A 21,907-nucleotide genomic window follows, 5' to 3' on the forward strand; every position below is an offset into this window, starting at 1 on the left:
AATAATTGAATAATACTTTGTTGTTTTTGTTGTAGACAGTGGTTTTCATTCACTAACTGTGCACTGAGAACACATTTGTGTATTTTTAAAAGTGTTGTCTCTTATCACAGTAATAAAATATGTAAGTTAAATAACTACATATCTGTGCAGTTATTCAAAATAATCAACATCTGCAGCTGATCAGAACCGTGCATTAATTTATTATAATCATCTCTTACAATAAATGTGATTGAGCACTGTATGTATTTGCTTTTAATTCATGTTTTTATTTTCTGTAGACTCTCAGACTGCAGTATCACAGAAGAAGGTTATAAAGCTCTGGCTTCAGCTCTGAGATCAAACCCTTCACACCTGATAGAGCTGGATCTCACAGGAAATGATCCTGGACAATCAGGAGTGAAGCAGCTCAGTGATTTACTACAGGTTAAAAACCATAAACTAAAACTGAGGTGAGTCATGATGAAATAATACTAAATAAATTATTTTTAATAAAGCCTTTTAAAGCCTATTTTTTCATAGAAAATTGATTTTACTAATTCAGTCTAATGAATGGAACTTTGTTATATTTTTAAATTATTCAATATCAATATTTATGACAATATTTGTGACCTGTGCTGGCAAAGTGAGTCGGACTGCGCACAGTCTAATTTTGAGCTACAGGCAAAAGAAGTGAAAAATGTCAGTTTTCGTCTAATTTGAACACATCTGAATTTGACATTTGAAACACTTTCAGATTTGAAACATCTAAAATTATCTTTATTTGTATGTTTTCTGAGAGAAGGACCTTTTTCTCTGCTCTTCTGCTTCTCATAAGTTGTTTGTCTGTTGTTGTAAAGCGCAGAATTCTCGCTGAAAAAATAAGATTTAAAGAAATACGATTTTTAAACTCATGCTGATGAAAACAAAACGATCAGTGACTCATATTTGCAAAGCACCTCTCCCAGAGCGTGCGATCTCCCTATACAGTACATTATTGTGAAATGTGTCTTGGCGAGATTCATACAAACGTTATGTCTGATACTGTAGATCTGCCTCATTGTTAATCATTCATTAAAAGGAAAGACGATATCACTCACTGCTCTTGATTAAACTACTGTTTATTTGCATCAGTAATTTTTTTGTCAGATTCCAACAAATCATATATTAATTTAAAGTTATTTAAATGGAGAACAAATTTTTGAAAAATGTCTCATTCAGCTTATTTTGCCAGCACCAGTCACATTTATTTCATTCTATTAATGAGGAAGGAAATGTATTAAACACATTTGTTAGACTGAGAATAAATGTAAATATAGCTGTTGTAGTTGTTGTTGTTTTTAAAAGGTCAACTCCACACAGTAGGATACTTTCTAATTCAGGGCTCCAATCAAACTCAGTTTTCCCTTTTTATGTATTCGATGTAATCGAAAAGGATGTTTAATGAAATGATTTTTTTTTAATCCATCTTTTAAAATGTAATAAAAAAATATATAATTTATACTGAAACATATGGCATTATTTTTTGGTGAAAAATGTGCTGAACAACAGAATTTGTTCACTGAATAAATTAAAATATTGATGGAAAAAACACCACAAGCATCACATGGGCTTGAGTTTGTGTAGTAGATGAAACTACTGTTTTTGTCTTTTTTTTTTTGCAGGTTTTTGGGTCCTACTGCAGATGAAGCCTGTCAGTATGTGAAAGGAATTGTGGGTAAAAACCCATTACTCCTGAGAGAACTGAATCTGAGTGAAAATAAGCTGCGAGTGAATCAGATCACTGCTCTACTGCAGGATAAACACTGTAAACTCAACACACTGATGTAAGTTTTATCTTTATGATTACTCCTTTTAATACTTGTGGACTTGCTGCTGGGTGTGTTTTATGTATCTCTTACTTGAGTTTTTAATGAATAATCATATAATAATAATAATGCTTTTGTAATGTCATTATCAAGCAAATCTTTTTCTTTCAATGCAGTCTGAATAACAGCGATATCACAGAAGAAGATTGTCGTGTTCTGGCTTCAGCTTTAAATTCAAACCCTTCAAATCTGACAGAACTGAATCTGAGTCAAACTAAACTCAGAAACTCAGGAATGAAGATCTTCTCGACTCTGTTTAAGAATGAACAGTGTAGACTGAAAAAACTGAAGTAAGTAATTTAGTCAAAGTGTAAAACAGGCTAACTAATGCAAAACTGATATTATAATTTTATATTACATCACGTTTATAATTGTTTTCTCTTTTATAGGTTTAATTCCATCTGTATTACTGAAGAAGGTTGTTCTGCTCTGGTATCAGCATTCAATTCAAATCCTTCAAACCTGATCGAGCTGGATCTGAGTGGAAATAAACTCGGAGACTCTGGAGTGACTCAAATCTCCAGTCTAATGAGAAATGTACAGTTTTCACTGCAGATACTGAGGTTAGGATTTAAATCTCAACATGAATCAGTATGAAGCTCATAACTGGACTGTAAATGAAGTCTAAAATTAACACTCTATTCAGCAAATAAGGAAACATGTACATCCAGCTGGTTGTTATATCAGAAAAAAAATATAGATTTATTAATTGAAGTTTCAAATGAAAATCTTCCACTAAGAAAACGGTTCCTAAAACAGCTTTGAGTCTAGATGAATTTCAGATAAGACATTTAAGGTGTAATGTACAGTCATATCACGATTTACACAGCTTTTCACCACATAAGTAAAGATGTGGACATGTCATTTGAGAAGGCAGTGTTTTAAAAACGTACATGTTAATTTTCTGAAATCCATTGCAGTGTTCAAAACAATTGTTCTAGTAACAAGACGAACACTTCAACAATTGCCACAGACCTACTATTAATATTGAAGTCCTCTGGGTTCATTTGGCAGTAAATACAGTTTATAACTGAGGCACAAGATGATAGCAGTTGTGATTGAATGAAACTAGAGAGTGGTGTAATATGAGAGATGTGAAAGAAGCGCCAGATGAGTGGTATGTTATTTGGCGTTGCTAATGATGACTGTTGTTATCAGTGAATAACACACCTTGAAATGTTGCAACTGAACAATCAGAATCAAGTATTACAGAGAGCTGTGTAATGAATGCAGGTAAATCAGTCTTTTGAGGTGCTAGGAAATATAAATATCAGATAAAAATTTTATGAAGCCTGTATTTATAACACATTAAAAGGGTATTCTTAAGGCATTATATTGGATGCATAATGCATTATAAAAAAACAATAATATGTTGTTTCATCTCATAAATAATCCTAACAACAATTATAATATTATAATACATCATAAAACAATTTGTGGTTATAACCTTTATGAGTATGATTATTTACAGTATAACACTCAATGAAGTCATTAAATCTCCAGAATCTTACTGATATTACAAATATGGTTAAAAGCAAATGTGCCTTATAACACAATCGTCTGATCAAATATCTGACAGTGTGGCTTTTTAAGAAAAAATACTGTTTTTATTTATTTATTACTAATATTGTTGTTGTCATCAGTGGCGCCCCCAAGAGGTGACCAGGGGTAGCCACGACCATCACTGTATAAACTCTGGCCACTCCTAGGATGATTTGCAGTATTTTCTATTCATTTAAATGCAGAATGTAAATTCACAATAGCTTGAGAAGTGAAAGAAAAGAAGAAGGAAAAAAAAATGCATCACCGGCTGCAGCCACCAGAAAAGATTGCAGATTGACACCACCTGAGTATCTGCCTTTCACTGTAAATGTAGAATTATCACAATTTTCAAGATATGGGGCAGAACATTTATAGATCTAGATAATTTATATAATTTTATATAGTTACTAACACAAGAAAGTTACTTTTTTTCCTCCAAAGATCAGCATAATTACAAATGTGATATTGATTTTATACAACAGTTCAATGAACAAGAGCAAGAAGTTAATATCAAGAGACTTATGTTTTAGACAACATATTCCCGGTTTTGTGCTCTATTTCTAAAAACAAAAATCATTCCAAACACAGCAACATGAAAGAGTTTCGTTCCTGAATGAATCAACCGTTTAAATGATTCGGTTCAATCGCAAATGACTCACTTATTAACAGTGACTCGCTTCCACCTACTGGTGGTTTTAATTTCACATTTAAGGTACCTTTTCATTTTTTAAATAATTTAAAAAATCAGTTTTCAATGTTTTATGTTTAAAATATCAAAACATTATTTATTAATTTGTAACTGCAGGTGAAAGTATCCCATGTCCCTCAGAGCTGCATTAAACAGTGTGTAAACACATCTAAATGACACTTCAGATGCAGCTTCTGTTTTCTCTGTATGGCAAAGATCAGTTTTGTTGATACTGATTGCATTTCCTTTTAACAGCCCAAATGCCAGTATTTGACCCAAAAGATGATGCACACTTTTAGAAACAATGGTGTAAAGGTAAAAATAAAAAGTCAGGAGTCAGCTGTCAGCACAATTAGAAATAAGATATCAGCACAATAACACTGAGCAAAATATTAAGTATCGTTATTAATAAAATCCCAGAAATTACAGATATAATTTTTTTGTCAATATTACAAACCCTTATTTTTATTTTATTTTTTTATGAAAGTGTCGTGACATACAGCCAAGTATGATGACCCATACTCAGAATTCGTACTCTGCATTTAACCCATACAGAGTGCACACACACAGCAGTGAACACACATGCACACGCACACACACACACACACACACATGCACACACACGCACACACACACGCGCGCGCGCACACACACACACACACACATGCACACACACACGCACACACACAGAGCAGTGTTCATCATTTATGCTGCAGCGCCCGAGGAGCAGTTGCGGGTTTGATGTGTCTTGCTTATGGACACCTCAGTCGTGGTATTCAAACCCACAAACTTAGGAGTCAAACTCTCTAACCACTAGGCCACGACTTTCCTATTTTGATGTGCCACCCCACGATTTACTGTGGCTTCATCTGGCCACTCCTATTAAAATTTTCTGGGGGCACCACTGGTTGTCGTCATTGTTGTTATTATTTATAAGTGGTCTTTGTCTGCTGTCACAGTCCCACCTGTGGGACGCTTGGCACTCTTTTTTGTTTTTGTCTTTTTCTCTATAAAATCTTTTAGTAATCATCATAAGTCATATATCATTTGAAACCTTAGAAGCCCAAGATTCATTGGACATTGCGTTACCATCGGACATTGCGTTACCATGGAAATGGTACTTTAAAATCCAATGGTGGTCTCCTCCCCCTTAGTGGGCTGGGTCAAGTGTCATATTACTAAATGCATTACGGACTTTTAGAATCAAAACTTTTTATAATCTTGTTAACAAACACATCATTGGAAAGGTCTGAGTCTCAGGATTTCATATTTGGTGATTATTTTGATAAATTTAAAGAGAAATCTAGAGCTAAATTCATTAAGCAAAATTCAAAGTAGTTTTGTTGACTCCCAGTGGCTGTGTGTGGTATGACGCCCCAAAATAAAATCTCACAGGAACTCCAAATCTTTTCATATCAACTTCAAATTTGTAACATAACTTATTTAGACACAAGGCTTTAACTTTATACTAATTTTAGAGTAAACCTGTTATGTAAAATATTTATAATAAATAAAATAAAATTAATATAGCCATTTTATTTACAGTACATTTAAACTTCTATAACTTTTTGATACTTCACTGAAACTTTTGACAAAATCTGCTAATTTTCTTTTTTAAATAGAGACCAACCTTAGGTTTATATTCCAAAGTGTTCATAAATTACATCAATTTAAGTTTGGATAGTGCACTTTAATGCCTATTTAAAAAATGGGGGGTGACAGCTAAGGGGTTAAGTAAAGTAACATCTTAACAGTGGCAATATATGAGACTTATAATACATTATAACTTTGGGAAATATAATTCATTGTAAGTTAAGTGGATGCATTGTGTTCACTATGTGTTATAAGCCATCATACTCTTAGAAGCTATAGCCACAAATAAGTAAATATTATAATGCATTAAGACTTGTTATGATTACTCATGAAATGATACAATATATTATAACGTTTTTTTTATTTATTTTTTATAATACATTTTGAATTCATTATAATTACATTTACATTTAATCATTTAGCAGACGCTTTTATCCAAAGTGACTTGTAAATGAGGACAATGGAAGCAATCAAATATTATGTATAACAATAAAAATAATGTATAACAATTATAATGCCTTAAGAATACCCGTATAAAGTATTATAAATACGGGTTTCATAGAAAGTGTTACCAAATATCCTAATGACACAATCCTCATATTGAAATCTTTTTAGCAAAGGAGTAATTTCTAGTATTTTAAAACTACTTGTTTATTTTTGTATTCCTCTAGACTGTCAGACTGCAGTATCACAGAAGAAGGTTATAACGCTCTGGCTTCAGCTCTGAGATCAAACCCTTCACACCTGATAGAGCTGGATCTCACAGGAAATGATCCTGGACAATCAGGAGTGAAGGAGCTCAGTGATTTACTACAGGATCCAAACTATCAACTGAAGACACTGAGGTGATATGTGATGAGATGATACAAAATAAATTACATGCATGCAAATAATTTATATAAATATAATTTCAAGAATATAAAATGCATTTATCATGAAGAATCAATTTTTCATTAGATTTTCAGAAGTTTAATTTGAAATGTAATTGAATACTGCTTTATCTTACATCAGGTTTTTGGGTCGTGCTGCAGAAGAAGCCTGTAAATATCTGACTGAAGTTCTTCACATTAAAAACCCGTTACTCCTGAGAGAACTGAATCTGAGTGAACATGAACTAGGAGACACAGGAGTGAATCAGATCTCTGCTCTACTGCAGGATAAACACTGTACACTCAACACACTGACGTGAGTATTTCACATGGTTTATAATGCTTTACACAAAATGTTGATGTTATATTTTTACAGTCTAATGAAACTCTGTTATTGTTGTTCTGTAAAATATTTAGGGACTGAGATTAAATAAACTATTATTTAAATGTATCCTTCTGTTACTCTTATTAGTTTCGTGTCTTTCTCTGCAGGTTGAAGAATAGCAGTATTACAGAAGAAGGTTGTGCTGCTCTGATTTCAGCGTTTGATTCAAATCCTTCAAACCTGATCGAGCTGGATCTGAGTGGAAATAAACTAGAAAACTCAGGAATAGAGAAGATCTGTCTTCTGTTGAAAAATCCTCAATGCAAATTCATGAAACTGAAGTATGTATCTTCATTTATGTACTTTTCTGTATGTTTATAAACATTTATTAATGTGTATTTAATTAGCTTAACTGTAGAAATGAAGGCCACAATTTTAGTTGTACTTTTATCTAATTTAGAGTCTGACTGAGGCTCATATTCATTTTTGAAAGAAACTGAGGACAGCATTTATTAATGATGGAGTTTGATTACTATTACTTTTTGCCAATATTAAAATAAAAAACATTATTGGCATACATCTTTTGCACTTTATGACATTAATTATTTCATAATTTATCTATTTATGTTTTCAGAAGCCATTCATAAATCCCGTTAGAGATGTGATGATATATGTCTCCAAAAATAATAACAATTATTATTATGTATTTATTTTTCTATAGACTCTCAGACTGCAGTATCACTGAAGAAGGTTATAAAGCTCTGGCTTCAGCTCTGAGATCAAACCCTTCACACCTGATAGAGCTGGATCTCACAGGAAATGATCCTGGACAATCAGGAGTGAAGGAGCTCAGTGATTTACTACAGGATAAACAGTGTTCATTAAAGACCGTCAGGTGATAAAAGCTTTCAGATATTTCAAAATAAACACTGATGTTTTTTATTTTTTTGTAACAGTTTTTTAAAAAGTTTTTGTAATACAATGTATAAAAACGGACTGTGCTAATTTATTTTATTTGAGTAATTCATATGTTCTCAATGAAACTGGAGACAATGATCATAACTGTAACTTCAACCACATTCTTCACACATTTTACATTAATACTACACTGGGCTAGAGGAGCACAATATTTAGGTGATTAGATATTATTGACTGATCACTGGGAGAATTCAGTTATTATTATAGCACTGATAATAGATTTTACACTAATATTTTCACAGATAAGTAGTTTTGCTATATTTGTGTTCACAAGAGAATATCTGATGATGATTTAATGTATTTGTCAACTGGTGTCACATGTGTTTAGACAAATTATATCACATTATCATTTTCATAGTATTATTATTTGGCCATGATTTATTTTGATCATCTGCTGTAATTAAAGATATGCTGTTTTATGTTTTCTGTTTATGTGTAAAGAAGTAATAAGTGGAAATAAATTTCTGTACTTTCTGTTACTGGTGTTTGTTTATACATGAAAATGGCAATAGTTTAATTCATTCAGACCGATGTTTGAAGTTATTATTCTGCTCTGTTTAGAGATTCGTTTAGAACAGGAGCTCCTAAAGGCATACAGTTGGACTATTATCTAATCTGTAATTGCTTTCTGTAGGTTTTTGAAAAGTCCTGCTGCACAGGAAGCGTGTGAGTATCTCACTAAAGTTCTGGGCACAAGTCCATTATTACTGACAGAACTGGATCTGAGTGAAGATAAATTAGGAGATCTGGATGGAGAGAAACTCTCTGCTCTTTTGGTGGACTCTCATAACAAAGTGGAGAAAATGAAGTGAGTCAACATGAGTTTATAAGTTATATCTTCTGTTTCGTCATTATTAGACTTTCAGACATTCTGTATCTGTGAGCAAATATGATGAATTTGTTGTTTGTAGAATATGTGCTGAAAAATAAATGATTCTGTTTTTGTGTTCAGGCTGAATAATTGTGAGCTGACAGAGAAAAGCTGTTCAGTTCTAGCTACTGTTCTCTCCTCCAAAACCATCCTGAAAGAGATGAACCTGAACAACAGTCGTCTGCTGGACTCAGGAGTCAAAGTGATCTGTGTGGGACTGAAGAAATCTGTGTGTGAGCTGAAGATACTCAAGTGAGTACATTTCACCATCATTCAACATATGTATACGTATGTATTTATATCTAGATTTTAATCGGTTCACCTCCAGTAATGGAAATAATTGAATAATACTTTGTTGTTTTTGTTGTAGACAGTGGTTTTCATTCACTAACTGTGCACTGAGAACACATTTGTGTATTTTTAAAAGTGTTGTCTCTTATCACAGTAATAAAATATGTAAGTTAAATAACTACATATCTGTGCAGTTATTCAAAATAATCAACATCTGCAGCTGATCAGAACCGTGCATTAATTTATTATAATCATCTCTTACAATAAATGTGATTGAGCACTGTATGTATTTGCTTTTAATTCATGTTTTTATTTTCTGTAGACTCTCAGACTGCAGTATCACAGAAGAAGGTTATAAAGCTCTGGCTTCAGCTCTGAGATCAAACCCTTCACACCTGATAGAGCTGGATCTCACAGGAAATGATCCTGGACAATCAGGAGTGAAGCAGCTCAGTGATTTACTACAGGTTAAAAACCATAAACTAAAACTGAGGTGAGTCATGATGAAATAATACTAAATAAATTATTTTTAATAAAGCCTTTTAAAGCCTATTTTTTCATAGAAATTGATTTTACTAATTCAGTCTATTGAATGGAACTTTGTTATATTTTTAAATTATTCAATATCAATATTTATGACAATATTTGTGACCTGTGCTGGCAAAGTGAGTCGGACTGCGCACAGTCTAATTTTGAGCTACAGGCAAAAGAAGTGAAAAATTTCAGTTTTCGTCTAATTTGAACACATCTGAATTTGACATTTGAAACACTTTCAGATTTGAAACATCTAAAATTATCTTTATTTGTATGTTTTCTGAGAGAAGGACCTTTTTCTCTGCTCTTCTGCTTCTCATAAGTTGTTTGTCTGTTGTTGTAAAGTGCAGAATTCTCGCTGAAAAAATAAGATTTAAAGAAATATGATTTTCAAACTCATGCTGATGAAAACAAAACGATCAGTGACTGATATTTGTAAAGCACCTCTCCCAGAGCGTGCGATCTCCCTATAAAGTACATTATTGTGAAATGTGTCTTGTCGAGATTCATACAGACGTTATGTCTGATACTGTAGATCTGTCTCATTGTTAATCATTCATTAAAAGGAAAGACGATATCACTCACTGCTCTTGATTAATCTACTGTTTATTTGCATCAGTCATTTTTTTTTGTCAGATTCCAACAAGTCATATTTTAATTTAAAGTTATTTAAATGGAGAAGAAATTTTTGAAAAATGTCTCATTCCGGCATTCGGGCTCCAATCAAACTCAGTTTTCCCTTTTTATGTATTCTGTGTGTTATGATTTAATATAAAAATGTAATCGAAAAGGATGTTTAATGAAATGATTTTTTTTTAATCCATCTTTTAAAATGTAATAAAAAATATATATAATTTATACTGATACATATGGCATTATTTTTTGGTGAAAAATGTGCTGAACAACAGAATTTGTTCACTGAATAAATTAAAATATTGATGGAAAAAACACCACAAGCATCACATGGGCTTGAGTTTGTGTAGTAGATGAAACTACTGTGTTTGTCTTTTTTTTTTTTTGCAGGTTTTTGGGTCCTACTGCAGATGAAGCCTGTCAGTATGTGAAAGGAATTGTGGGTAAAAACCCATTACTCCTGAGAAAACTGAATCTGAGTGAAAATAAGCTGCGAGTGAATCAGATCACTGCTCTACTGCAGGATAAACACTGTAAACTCAACACACTGATGTAAGTTTTATCTTTATGATTACTCCTTTTAATACTTGTGGACTTGCTGCTGGGTGTGTTTTATGTATACATAACAATATAATAATATAATAATAATAATAATAATAATGCTTTTGTAATGTCATTATCAAGCAAATCTTTTTCTTTCAATGCAGTCTGAATAACAGCGATATCACAGAAGAAGATTGTCGTGATCTGACTGAAGCTTTAAATTCAAACCCTTCAAATCTGACAGAACTGAATCTGAGTCAAACTAAACTCAGAAACTCAGGAATGAAGATCTTCTCAAGTCTGTTTAAGAATGAACAGTGTCGACTGAAAAAACTGAAGTAAGTAATTTAGTCAAAGTGTAAAACAGGCTAACTAATGCAAAACTGATATTATAATTTTATATTACATCACGTTTATAATTGTTTTCTCTTTTATAGGTTTAGTTCTGTCTGTATTACTGAAGAAGGTTGTTCTGTTCTGGTATCAGCATTCAATTCAAATCCTTCAAACCTGATCGAGCTGGATCTGAGTGGAAATAAACTCGGAGACTCTGGAGTGACTCAAATCTCCAGTCTAATGAGAAATGTACAGTGTTCACTGCAGATACTCAGGTTAGGATTTAAATCTCAACATGAATCAGTATAAAGCTCATAACTGGACTGTAAATGAAGTCTAAAATTAACACTCTATTCAGCAAATAAGGAAACATGTACATCCAGCTGGTTGTTATATCAGAAAAAAATATAGATTTATTAATTGAAGTTTCAAATGAAAATCTTCCACTAAGAAAACAGTTCCTAAAACAGCTTTGAGTCTAGATGAAGTTCAGATAAGACTTACATTTAAGGTGTAATGTACAGTCATATCACGATTTACACAGCTTTTCACCACATAGTAAAGATGAGGACATGTCATTTGAGAAGGCAGTGTTTTAAAAACTTACATGTAAATTTCTGAAATCCATTGCAGTGTTCAAAACAATTGTTCTAGTAACAAGACGAACACTTCAACAATTGCCACAGACCTACTATTAATATTGAAGTCCTCTGGGTTCATTTGACAGTAAATACAGTTGATAACTGAGGCACAAGATGATAGCAGTTGTGATTGAATGAAACTAGAGAGTGGTGTAATATGAGAGATGTGATAGAAACGCCAGATGAGTGGTATGTTATTTGGCGTTGCTAATGATGACTGTTGTTATCAGTGAATAACACACCTTGAAATGTTGCAACTGAACAATCAGAATCAAGTATTATAGAGAGCTGTGTAATGAATGCACTTAAATCAGTCTTTTGAGGTGCTGGGAAATATAAATATCGGATAACATTTTTTATGAAGCCTGTATTTATAACACATTAAAAGGGGATTCTTAAGGCATTATATTGGATGCATAATGCATTATAAAAAAAAAAACTATAATATGTTGTTTCATCTCATAAATAATCCTAACAACAATTATAATATTATAATACATCATAAAACAATTTGTGGTTATAACCTTTATGAGTATGATTATTTACAGTATAACACTCAATGAAGTCATTAAATCTCCAGAATCTTACTGATATTACAAATATGGTTAAAAGCAAATGTGCCTTATAACACAATCGTCTAATCAAATATCTGACAGTGTGGCTTTTTAAGAAAAAATACTGTTTTTATTTATTTATTACTAATATTGTTGTTGTCATCAGTGGCGCCCCCAAGAGGTGACCAGGGGTATCCACGACCACCACTGTATAAACTCTGGCCACTCCTAGGATGATTTGCAGTGTTTACTATTCATTTAAATGCAGAATGTACATTTACAATAGTTTGAGAAGTGAAAGAAAAGAAGAAGGAAAAAAAAAATGCATCACCGGCTGCAGCCTCCAGAAAAGATCGCAGATTGACGCCACCTGAGTATCTGCCTTTCACTGGAAATGTAGAATTATCACAATTTTCAAGATATGGGGCAGAACATTTATAGATCTAGATAATTTATATAATTTTATATAGTTACTAACGCTAGAAAGTTACTTTTTTTCTCCAAAGATCAGCATAATTACAAATGTGATATTGATTTTATACAACAGTTCAATTAACAAGAGCAAGAAGTTAATATCAAGAGACTTATGTTTTAGACAGCATATTCCCGGTTTTTGCTCTATTTCTAAAAACAAAAATCATTCCAAACACAGCAACATGAAAGAGTTTCGTTCCAGAATGAATCAACCGTTTAAATGATTCGGTTCAATCGCAAATGACTCACTTATTAACAGTGACTCGCTTCCACCTACTGGTGGTTTTAATTTCACATTTAATGTACCTTTTCATTTTTTAAATAATTAAAAAAATCAGTTTTCAATGTTTTATGTTTAAAATATCAAAACATTATTTATTAATTTGTAACTGCAGGTGAAAGTATCCCATGTCCCTCAGAGCTGCATTAAACAGTGTGTAAACACATCTAAATGACACTTCAGATGCAGCTTCTGTTTTCTCTGTATGACAAAGATCAGTTTTGTTGATACTGATTGCATTTCCTTTTAACAGCCCAAATGCCAGTATTTGACCCAAAAGATGATGCACACTTTTAGAAACAATGGTGTAAAGGTAAAAATAAAAAGTCAGGAGACAGCTGTCAGCACAATTAGAAATAAGATATCAGCACAATAACACTAAGCAAAATATTGAGTATCGTTATTAATAAAATCCCAGAAATTACAGATATAATTTTTTTGTCAATATTACAAACCCTTATTTTTATTTTATTTTTTTATGAAAGTGTCGTGACATACAGCCAAGTATGGTGACCCATACTCAGAATTCGTACTCTGCATTTAACCCATACAGAGTGCACACACACAGCAGTGAACACACATGCACACGCACAAACACACACACACGCACACACACACACACACACACACACACACACACACACACACACACACACACAGAGCAGTGTTCATCATTTATGCTGCGGCGCCCGGGGAGCAGTTGCGGGTTTGATCTGTCTTGCTTATGGACACCTCAGTCGTGGTATTCAAACCCACAAACTTAGGAGTCAAACTCTCTAACCACTAGGCCACGACTTTCCTATTTTGATGTGCCACCCCACGATTTACTGTGGCTTCATCTGGCCACTCCTATTAAAATTTTCAGGGGGCGCCACTGGTTGTCGTCATTGTTGTTATTATTTATAAGTGGTCTTTGTCTGCTGTCACAGTCCCACCTGTGGGATGCTTGGCACTCTTTTTTGTTGTTGTCTTTTTCTCTATAAAATCTTTTAGTAATCATCATAAATCATATATCATTTGAAACCTTAGAAGCCCAAGATTCATTGGACATTGCGTTACCATCGGACATTGCGTTACCATGGAAATGGTACTTTAAAATCCAATGGTGGCCTCCTCCCCCTTAGTGGGCTGGGTCAAGTGTCATATTACTAAATGCATTACGGTCTTTTAGAATCAAAACTTTTTATAATCTTGTTAACAAACACATCATTGGAAAGGTCTGAGTCTCAGGATTTCATATTTGGTGATTATTTTGATAAATTCAATGAGAAATCTAGAGATAAATTCATTAAGCAAAATTCAAAGTAGTTTTGTTGACTCCCAGTGGCTGTGTGTGGTATGACGCCCCAAAATAAAATCTCACAGGAACCCCAAATCTTTTCATATCAACTTCAAATTTGTAACATAACTTATTTAGACACAAGGCTTTAACTTTATACTAATTTTAGAGTAAACCTGTTATTTAAAATATTTATAATAAATAAAATTAAATTAATATAGCCATTTTATTTACAGTACATTTAAACTTCTGTAACTTTTTGATACTTCACTGACACTTTTGCCAAAATCTGCTAATTTCCTTCTTTAAAAAGAGACCAACCTTTATATTCCAAAGTGTTCATAAATTACAGCAATTTAAGTTTGGATAGTGCACTTTAATGCCTATTTAAAAAATGGGGGGTGACAGCTAAGGGGTTAAGTAAAGTAACATCTTAACAGTGGCAATATATGAGACTTATAATACATTATAACTTTGGGAAATATAATTCATTGTAATTTAAGTGGATGCATTGTGTTCATTATGTGTTATAATCCATCATACTCTTAGAAGCTATAGCCACAAATAAGTAAATATTATAATGCATTAAGACTTGTTATGATTACTCATGAAATGATACAATATATTATAACGTTTTTTTTTTTATATATAATACATTATCCATTCATTTTAATTACATTTACATTTAATCATTTAGCAGACGCTTTTTTATTTTCAATTCAATTCAAGTTTATTTGTATAGCGCTTTTTACAATACAAATCGTTACAAAGCAACTTTACATTAAAAAAATATGTTTCTACAATATTTAGTAGTAGCTTATAAGTGGTGACTGTCAGTTTGTGCACGTATGACAGGATTTGTAGAAAAATTTATACAAGACGTAGTCAGCCAGATGATGAACATTATTAATATTATTAATAATTAATCATTATTATATGATGCAGTCACTCTTGTAGCAATATTTGTTAGTTCTGTTGTTGATTCAGGGTTAGCATCATCTGAGGTCCTCTGAGGGTCAGCATCATCTCTTCTCAGGTGTTCTGGATCCAGACTGGAGCTTGTGTAAATCCTAGTTACAAAACATAGAAACAAATAGAGACATAATTAGCATAGCTGCTGATCCAACAAAGTAAAATGAATTAGTTTAACCCAAGCTAAAGAATAAAAATGATGCAACTACACTCACAATTTAAGATACATTATTCAAATGTTTGGCGAAAGAGATGCATTTTTAATCTAGATTTAAACAGAGAGAGTGTGTCTGAACCCCGAACATTATCAGGAAGGCTATTCCAGAGTTTGGGAGCCAAATGTGAGAAAGCTCTACCTCCTTTAGTGGACTTTGCTATCCTAGGGAACTACCAAAAGTCAAATTTATTTTTTATTTTTTTGACCTTATGGAGCGGGACTGATTGTAACGTGGTTGAAGGCTAGTTAGGTACGCAGGAGCTAAACCATTTAGGGCCTTATAGGTAAGTAATGATGAATTGCAACTTATAAAGAACTAGCTTTTCTGCATCAGAAACAGATAACACTTTTCGTAACTTGGCAATGTTTCTAAGATGGAAGAATGCAGTTTTTGTAACATGGGAAATATGATTGGTGTCTAATATAACACCCAGATTTCTGACTGTAGAGGAAGTAACAGTACATCCGTCTAGTTGCAGATTGTAATCTACAAGATTCTGTGTAGTGTTTTTTGGTCCAATAATTAATATCTCTGTCTTATCCAAATTTAATTGGAGAAAATTATTGGTCATCCAATCTTTTCAATTTTTAACACACTCTGTTAGATTAGATAATTTAGAAGTTTCATCTGGTCTCATTGAGATATATAGCTGAGTATCATCAGCATAACAGTGGAAGCTAATTCCGTATTTTCTAATAATATTACCAAGGGGCAACATGTATATTGAAAATAGAAGAGGACCTAGGACGGATCCTTGTGGCACTCCATGTTTTACTGGTGATAAAAGAGATGACACCCCATTTAAATAAACAAAATGGTAGCGATCGGACAGGTAGGATCTAAACCATCTTAGAGCCTGCCCTTGAATACCTGTATAAGTTTGTAATCGATCTATTAAGCAAAATTCAAAGTAGTTTTGTTGACTCCCAGTGGCTGTGTGTGGTATGACGCCCCAAAATAAAATCTCACAGGAACTCCAAATCTTTTCATATCAACTTCAAATTTGTAACATAACTTATTTAGACACAAGGCTTTAACTTTATACTAATTTTAGAGTAAACCTGTTATTTAAAATATTTATAATAAATAAAATTAAATTAATATAGCCATTTTATTTACAGTACATTTAAACTTCTGTAACTTTTTGATACTTCACTGACACTTTTGCCAAAATCTGCTAATTTCCTTCTTTAAAAAGAGACCAACCTTTATATTCCAAAGTGTTCATAAATTACAGCAATTTAAGTTTGGATAGTGCACTTTAATGCCTATTTAAAAAATGGGGGGTGACAGCTAAGGGGTTAAGTAAAGTAACATCTTAACAGTGGCAATATATGAGACTTATAATACATTATAACTTTGGGAAATATAATTCATTGTAATTTAAGTGGATGCATTGTTCATTATGTGTTATAATCCATCATACTCTTAGAAGCTATAGCCACAAATAAGTAAATATTATAATGCATTAAGACTTGTTATGATTACTCATGAAATGATACAATATATTATAACGTTTTTTTTGTATATATAATACATTATGCATTCATTTTAATTACATTTACATTTAATCATTTAGCAGACGCTTTTTTATTTTCAATTCAATTCAAGTTTATTTGTATAGCGCTTTTTTACAATACAAATCGTTACAAAGCAACTTTACATAAAAAAAATATGTTTCTACAATATTTAGTAGTAGCTTATAAGTGGTGACTGTCAGTTTGTGCACGTATGACAGGATTTGTAGAAAAATTTATGCAAGACGTAGTCAGCCAGATGATGAACATTATTAATATTATTAATAATTAATCATTATTATATGATGCAGTCACTCTTGTAGCAATATTTGTTAGTTCTGTTGTTGATTCAGGGTTAGCATCATCTGAGGTCCTCTGAGGGTCAGCATCATCTCTTCTCAGGTGTTCTGGATCCAGACTGGAGCTTGTGTAAATCCTAGTTAAAAAACATAGAAACAAATAGAGACATAATTAGCATAGCTGCTGATCCAACAAAGTAAAATGAATTAGTTTAACCCAAGCTAAAGAATAAAAATGATGCAACTACACTCACAATTTAAGATACATTATTCAAATGTTTGGCGAAAGAGATGCATTTTTAATCTAGATTTAAACAGAGAGAGTGTGTCTGAACCCCGAACATTATCAGGAAGGCTATTCCAGAGTTTGGGAGCCAAATGTGAGAAAGCTCTACCTCCTTTAGTGGACTTTGCTATCCTAGGGAACTACCAAAAGTCAAATTTATTTTTTATTTTTTTGACCTTATGGAGCGGGACTGATTGTAACGTGGTTGAAGGCTAGTTAGGTACGCAGGAGCTAAACCATTTAGGGCCTTATAGGTAAGTAATGATGAATTGCAACTTATAAAGAACTAGCTTTTCTGCATCAGAAACAGATAACACTTTTCGTAACTTGGCAATGTTTCTAAGATGGAAGAATGCAGTTTTTGTAACATGGGAAATATGATTGGTGTCTAATATAACACCCAGATTTCTGACTGTAGAGGAAGTAACAGTACATCCGTCTAGTTGCAGATTGTAATCTACAAGATTCTGTGTAGTGTTTTTTGGTCCAATAATTAATATCTCTGTCTTATCCAAATTTAATTGGAGAAAATTATTGGTCATCCAATCTTTTCAATTTTTAACACACTCTGTTAGATTAGATAATTTAGAAGTTTCATCTGGTCTCATTGAGATATATAGCTGAGTATCATCAGCATAACAGTGGAAGCTAATTCCGTATTTTCTAATAATATTACCAAGGGGCAACATGTATATTGAAAATAGAAGAGGACCTAGGACGGATCCTTGTGGCACTCCATGTTTTACTGGTGATAAAAGAGATGACACCCCATTTAAATAAACAAAATGGTAGCGATCGGACAGGTAGGATCTAAACCATCTTAGAGCCTGCCCTTGAATACCTGTATAAGTTTGTAATCGATCTATGAGTATGTCATGATCTATGGTGTCGAACGCAGCACTAAGATCAAGTAAAACTAGAAATGAGATGCGGCCTTGATCTGATGCAAGAAGCAGGTCATTTGTAATTTTAACAAGTGCAGTTTCTGTGCTATGGTGGGGCCTGAAACCTGACTGAAATTCTTCATACAGATCATTTTTTGTGCAGGAAGGTGCTCAATTGAGCAGACACAACTTTTTCTAAAATTTTAGACATAAATGGAAGATTTAGATACAGTGATAAGTTTATTTAGCTCTTCCTGTCCTATATTTGTAAAGCACTGCAGTTTATCATTCGGTGCGATGGATGAAACTGAAGTGTTAGACGCTGTAGAATCTACATTCGCTATTGTATTTCTAATGTTATCTATTTTATCAGTGAAGACATTCATAAAGTCATTACTATTAAACGTTGGTGGAATATTTGAATCAAATGGCGTCAGGTAATTTGTTAATTTAGCCACTGTGCTAAATAAAAACCTTGGATTGTTTTGGTTATTTTCAATGAGTTTGTGTATATGCTCTGCCCTCGCAGTTTTTAGAGCCTGTCTATAGCTGGACATACTGTTTTTCCATGCAATTCTAAAAACTTCCAAGTTCATGTGTATTTATGGGTAAAATAGCAGTTGAGATAGATCAGGCAGGTTATTTGCGAATCTGTCTTTGGAGGCTGGAACAATAGTTCTGCCCAGACGATAACGCTGAGACATATAGTTAATATCAGTGATACGCAGCATGCACGATACAAGGAAATGGTCTGTAAGATCATCACTTTGAGGTACGATATCTATAGCAGTAAGATTGATTCCATGCGATATAATTAAATCTAGTGTATGATTAAAATGATGAGTGGGCCCGGTGACATTTTGCTTGACTCCAAAAGAGTTTATTAGGTCAGTAAACGCAAGTCCTAATGTATCATTTGCATTATCAACATGAATATTAAAATCTCCCATGATTAGCGCCTTATCAACTGTAACCAGAAGGTCTGAGAGGAAATCTGCAAATTCTTTTAGGAATTCTGTATACGGCCCTGGTGGTCTGTACACAATCGCCAGAGCAAGAGATACAATAGATTTCTTTTGCATGTCTGACAGTGTTTATCCAAAGCGACTTACAAATGAGGACAATGGAAGCAATCAAATATTATGTATAACGATAAAAATAATGTATAACAATTATAATGCCTTAAGAATACCCGTATAAAGTATTATAAAGTATTTCATAGAAAGTGTTACCAAATATCCTAATGACACAATCCTCATATTGAAATCATTTTAGCAAAGGAGTAATTTCTAGTATTTTAAAAGTACTTGTTTATTTTTGTATTCCTCTAGACTGTCAGACTGCAGTATCACAGAAGAAGGTTATAAAGCTCTGGCTTCAGCTCTGAGATCAAACCCTTCACACCTGATAGAGCTGGATCTCACAGGAAATGATCCTGGACAATCAGGAGTGAAGGAGCTCAGTGATTTACTACAGGATCCAAACTGTCAACTGAAGACACTGAGGTGAGATATGATAAAATAATACAAAATAAATTACATGCATGCAAATAATTTATATAAATATTATTTCAAGAATATAAAATGCATTTCACATGAACAATCAATTTTTCATTAGATTTTCAGAAGTTTAATTTGAAATGTAATTGAATACTGCTTTATCTTACATCAGGTTTTTGGGTCCTGCTGCAGAAGAAGCCTGTAAATATCTGACTGAAGTTCTTCACATTCAAAACCCGTTACTCCTGAGAGAACTGAATCTGAGTGAACATGAACTAGGAGACACAGGAGTGAATCAGATCTCTGCTCTACTGCAGGATAAACACTGTACACTCAACACACTGATGTGAGTATTTCACATGGTTTATAATGCTTTACACAAAATGTTGATGTTATATTTTTACAGTCTAATGAAACTCTGTTATTGTTGTTCTGTAAAATATTTAGGGACTGAGATTAATTAAACTATTATTTAAATGTATCTTTCTGTTACTCTTATTAGTTTCATGTCTTTCTCTGCAGGTTGAAGAATAGCAGTATTACAGAAGAAGGTTGTGCTGCTCTGATTTCAGCGTTTGATTCAAATCCTTCAAACCTGATCGAGCTGGATCTGAGTGGAAATAAACTCGGAAACTCAGGAATAGAGAAGATCTGTCTTCTGTTGAAAAATCCTCAATGCAAATTCATGAAACTGAAGTATGTATCTTCATTTATGTACTTTTCTGTATGTTTATAAACATTTATTAATGTGTATTTAATTAGCTTAACTGTAGAAATGAAGGTCACAATTTTAGCTGTACTTTTATCTAATTTAGAGTCTGACTGAGGCTCATATTCGTTTTTGAAAGTAACTGAGGACAGCATTTATTAATGATGGAATTTGATTACTATTACTTTTTGCCAGTATTAAAATAAAAACATTATTGGCATACATCTTTTGCACTTTATGACAATATTTTTTTCATAATTTATCTATTTCGGTTTTTAGAAGCCATTCATAAATCCTGTTAGAGATTTGATGATGTATGTCTCCGAAAATAATAACAATTATTATTATGTATTTATTTTTCTATAGACTCTCAGACTGCAGTATCACTGAAGAAGGTTATAAAGCTCTGGCTTCAGCTCTGAGATCAAACCCTTCACACCTGATAGAGCTGGATCTCAGAGGAAATGATCCTGGACAATCAGGAGTGAAGGAGCTCAGTGATTTACTACAGGATAAACAGTGTTCATTAAAGACCGTCAGGTGATAAAAGCTTTCAGATATTTCAAAATAAAAACTGATGTTTTTTATTTTTTTGTAACAGTTTTTGTCAGTGTTTTTGTAATACAATGTATAAAAACGGACTGTGCTAATTTATTTTATTTGAGTAATTCATATGTTCTCAATTAAAACTGGAGACAATCATCATAACTGTAACTTCAACCACATTCTTCACACATTTTACATTAATACTAAACTGGGCTAGAGGAGCACAATATTTAGGTGATTAGATATTATTGACTGATCACTGGGAGAATTCAGTTATTATTATAGCACTGATAATAGATTTTACACTAATATTTTCACAGATAAGTAGTTTTGCTATATTTGTGTTCACAAGAGAATATCTGATGATGATTTAATGTATTTGTCAACTGGTGTCACATGTGTTTAGACAAATTATATCACATTATCATTTTCATAGTATTATTATTTGGCCATGATTTATTTTGATCATCTGCTGTAATTAAAGATATGCTGTTTTATGTTTTCTGTTTATGTGTAAAGAAGTAATAAGTGGAAATAAATTTCTGTACTTTCTGTTACTGGTGTTTGTTTATACAGGAAAATGGCAATAGTTTAATTAATTCAGACCGATGTTTGAAGTTATTATTCTGCTCTGTTTAGAGATTTGTTTATAACAGGAGATCCTAAAGGCATACAGTTGGACTATTATCTAATCTGTAATTG

General features: G+C 32.7%; 1 protein-coding gene across 1 annotated transcript; it reads left to right on the plus strand.

Annotated features, from left to right (window-relative positions):
* Positions 1-298: 298 nt before the first annotated feature.
* Positions 299-21,199, plus strand: LOC113074263 (ribonuclease inhibitor-like; the record flags this gene model as incomplete). Its single annotated transcript, XM_026247022.1, has 8 exons — positions 299-449; positions 1,641-1,802; positions 7,029-7,202; positions 9,324-9,494; positions 10,559-10,720; positions 10,876-11,049; positions 11,149-11,322; positions 21,026-21,199. Coding segments are annotated over exons 2-8 (1,031 nt in total), but the record flags the coding sequence as incomplete, so codon positions are not given.
* Positions 21,200-21,907: the final 708 nt, after the last annotated feature.

The sequence above is a fragment of the Carassius auratus genome, unplaced genomic scaffold, assembly GCF_003368295.1.
Source record: "Carassius auratus strain Wakin unplaced genomic scaffold, ASM336829v1 scaf_tig00014173, whole genome shotgun sequence".
In the NCBI taxonomy this organism is placed as follows: Eukaryota; Metazoa; Chordata; class Actinopteri; order Cypriniformes; family Cyprinidae; genus Carassius; species Carassius auratus.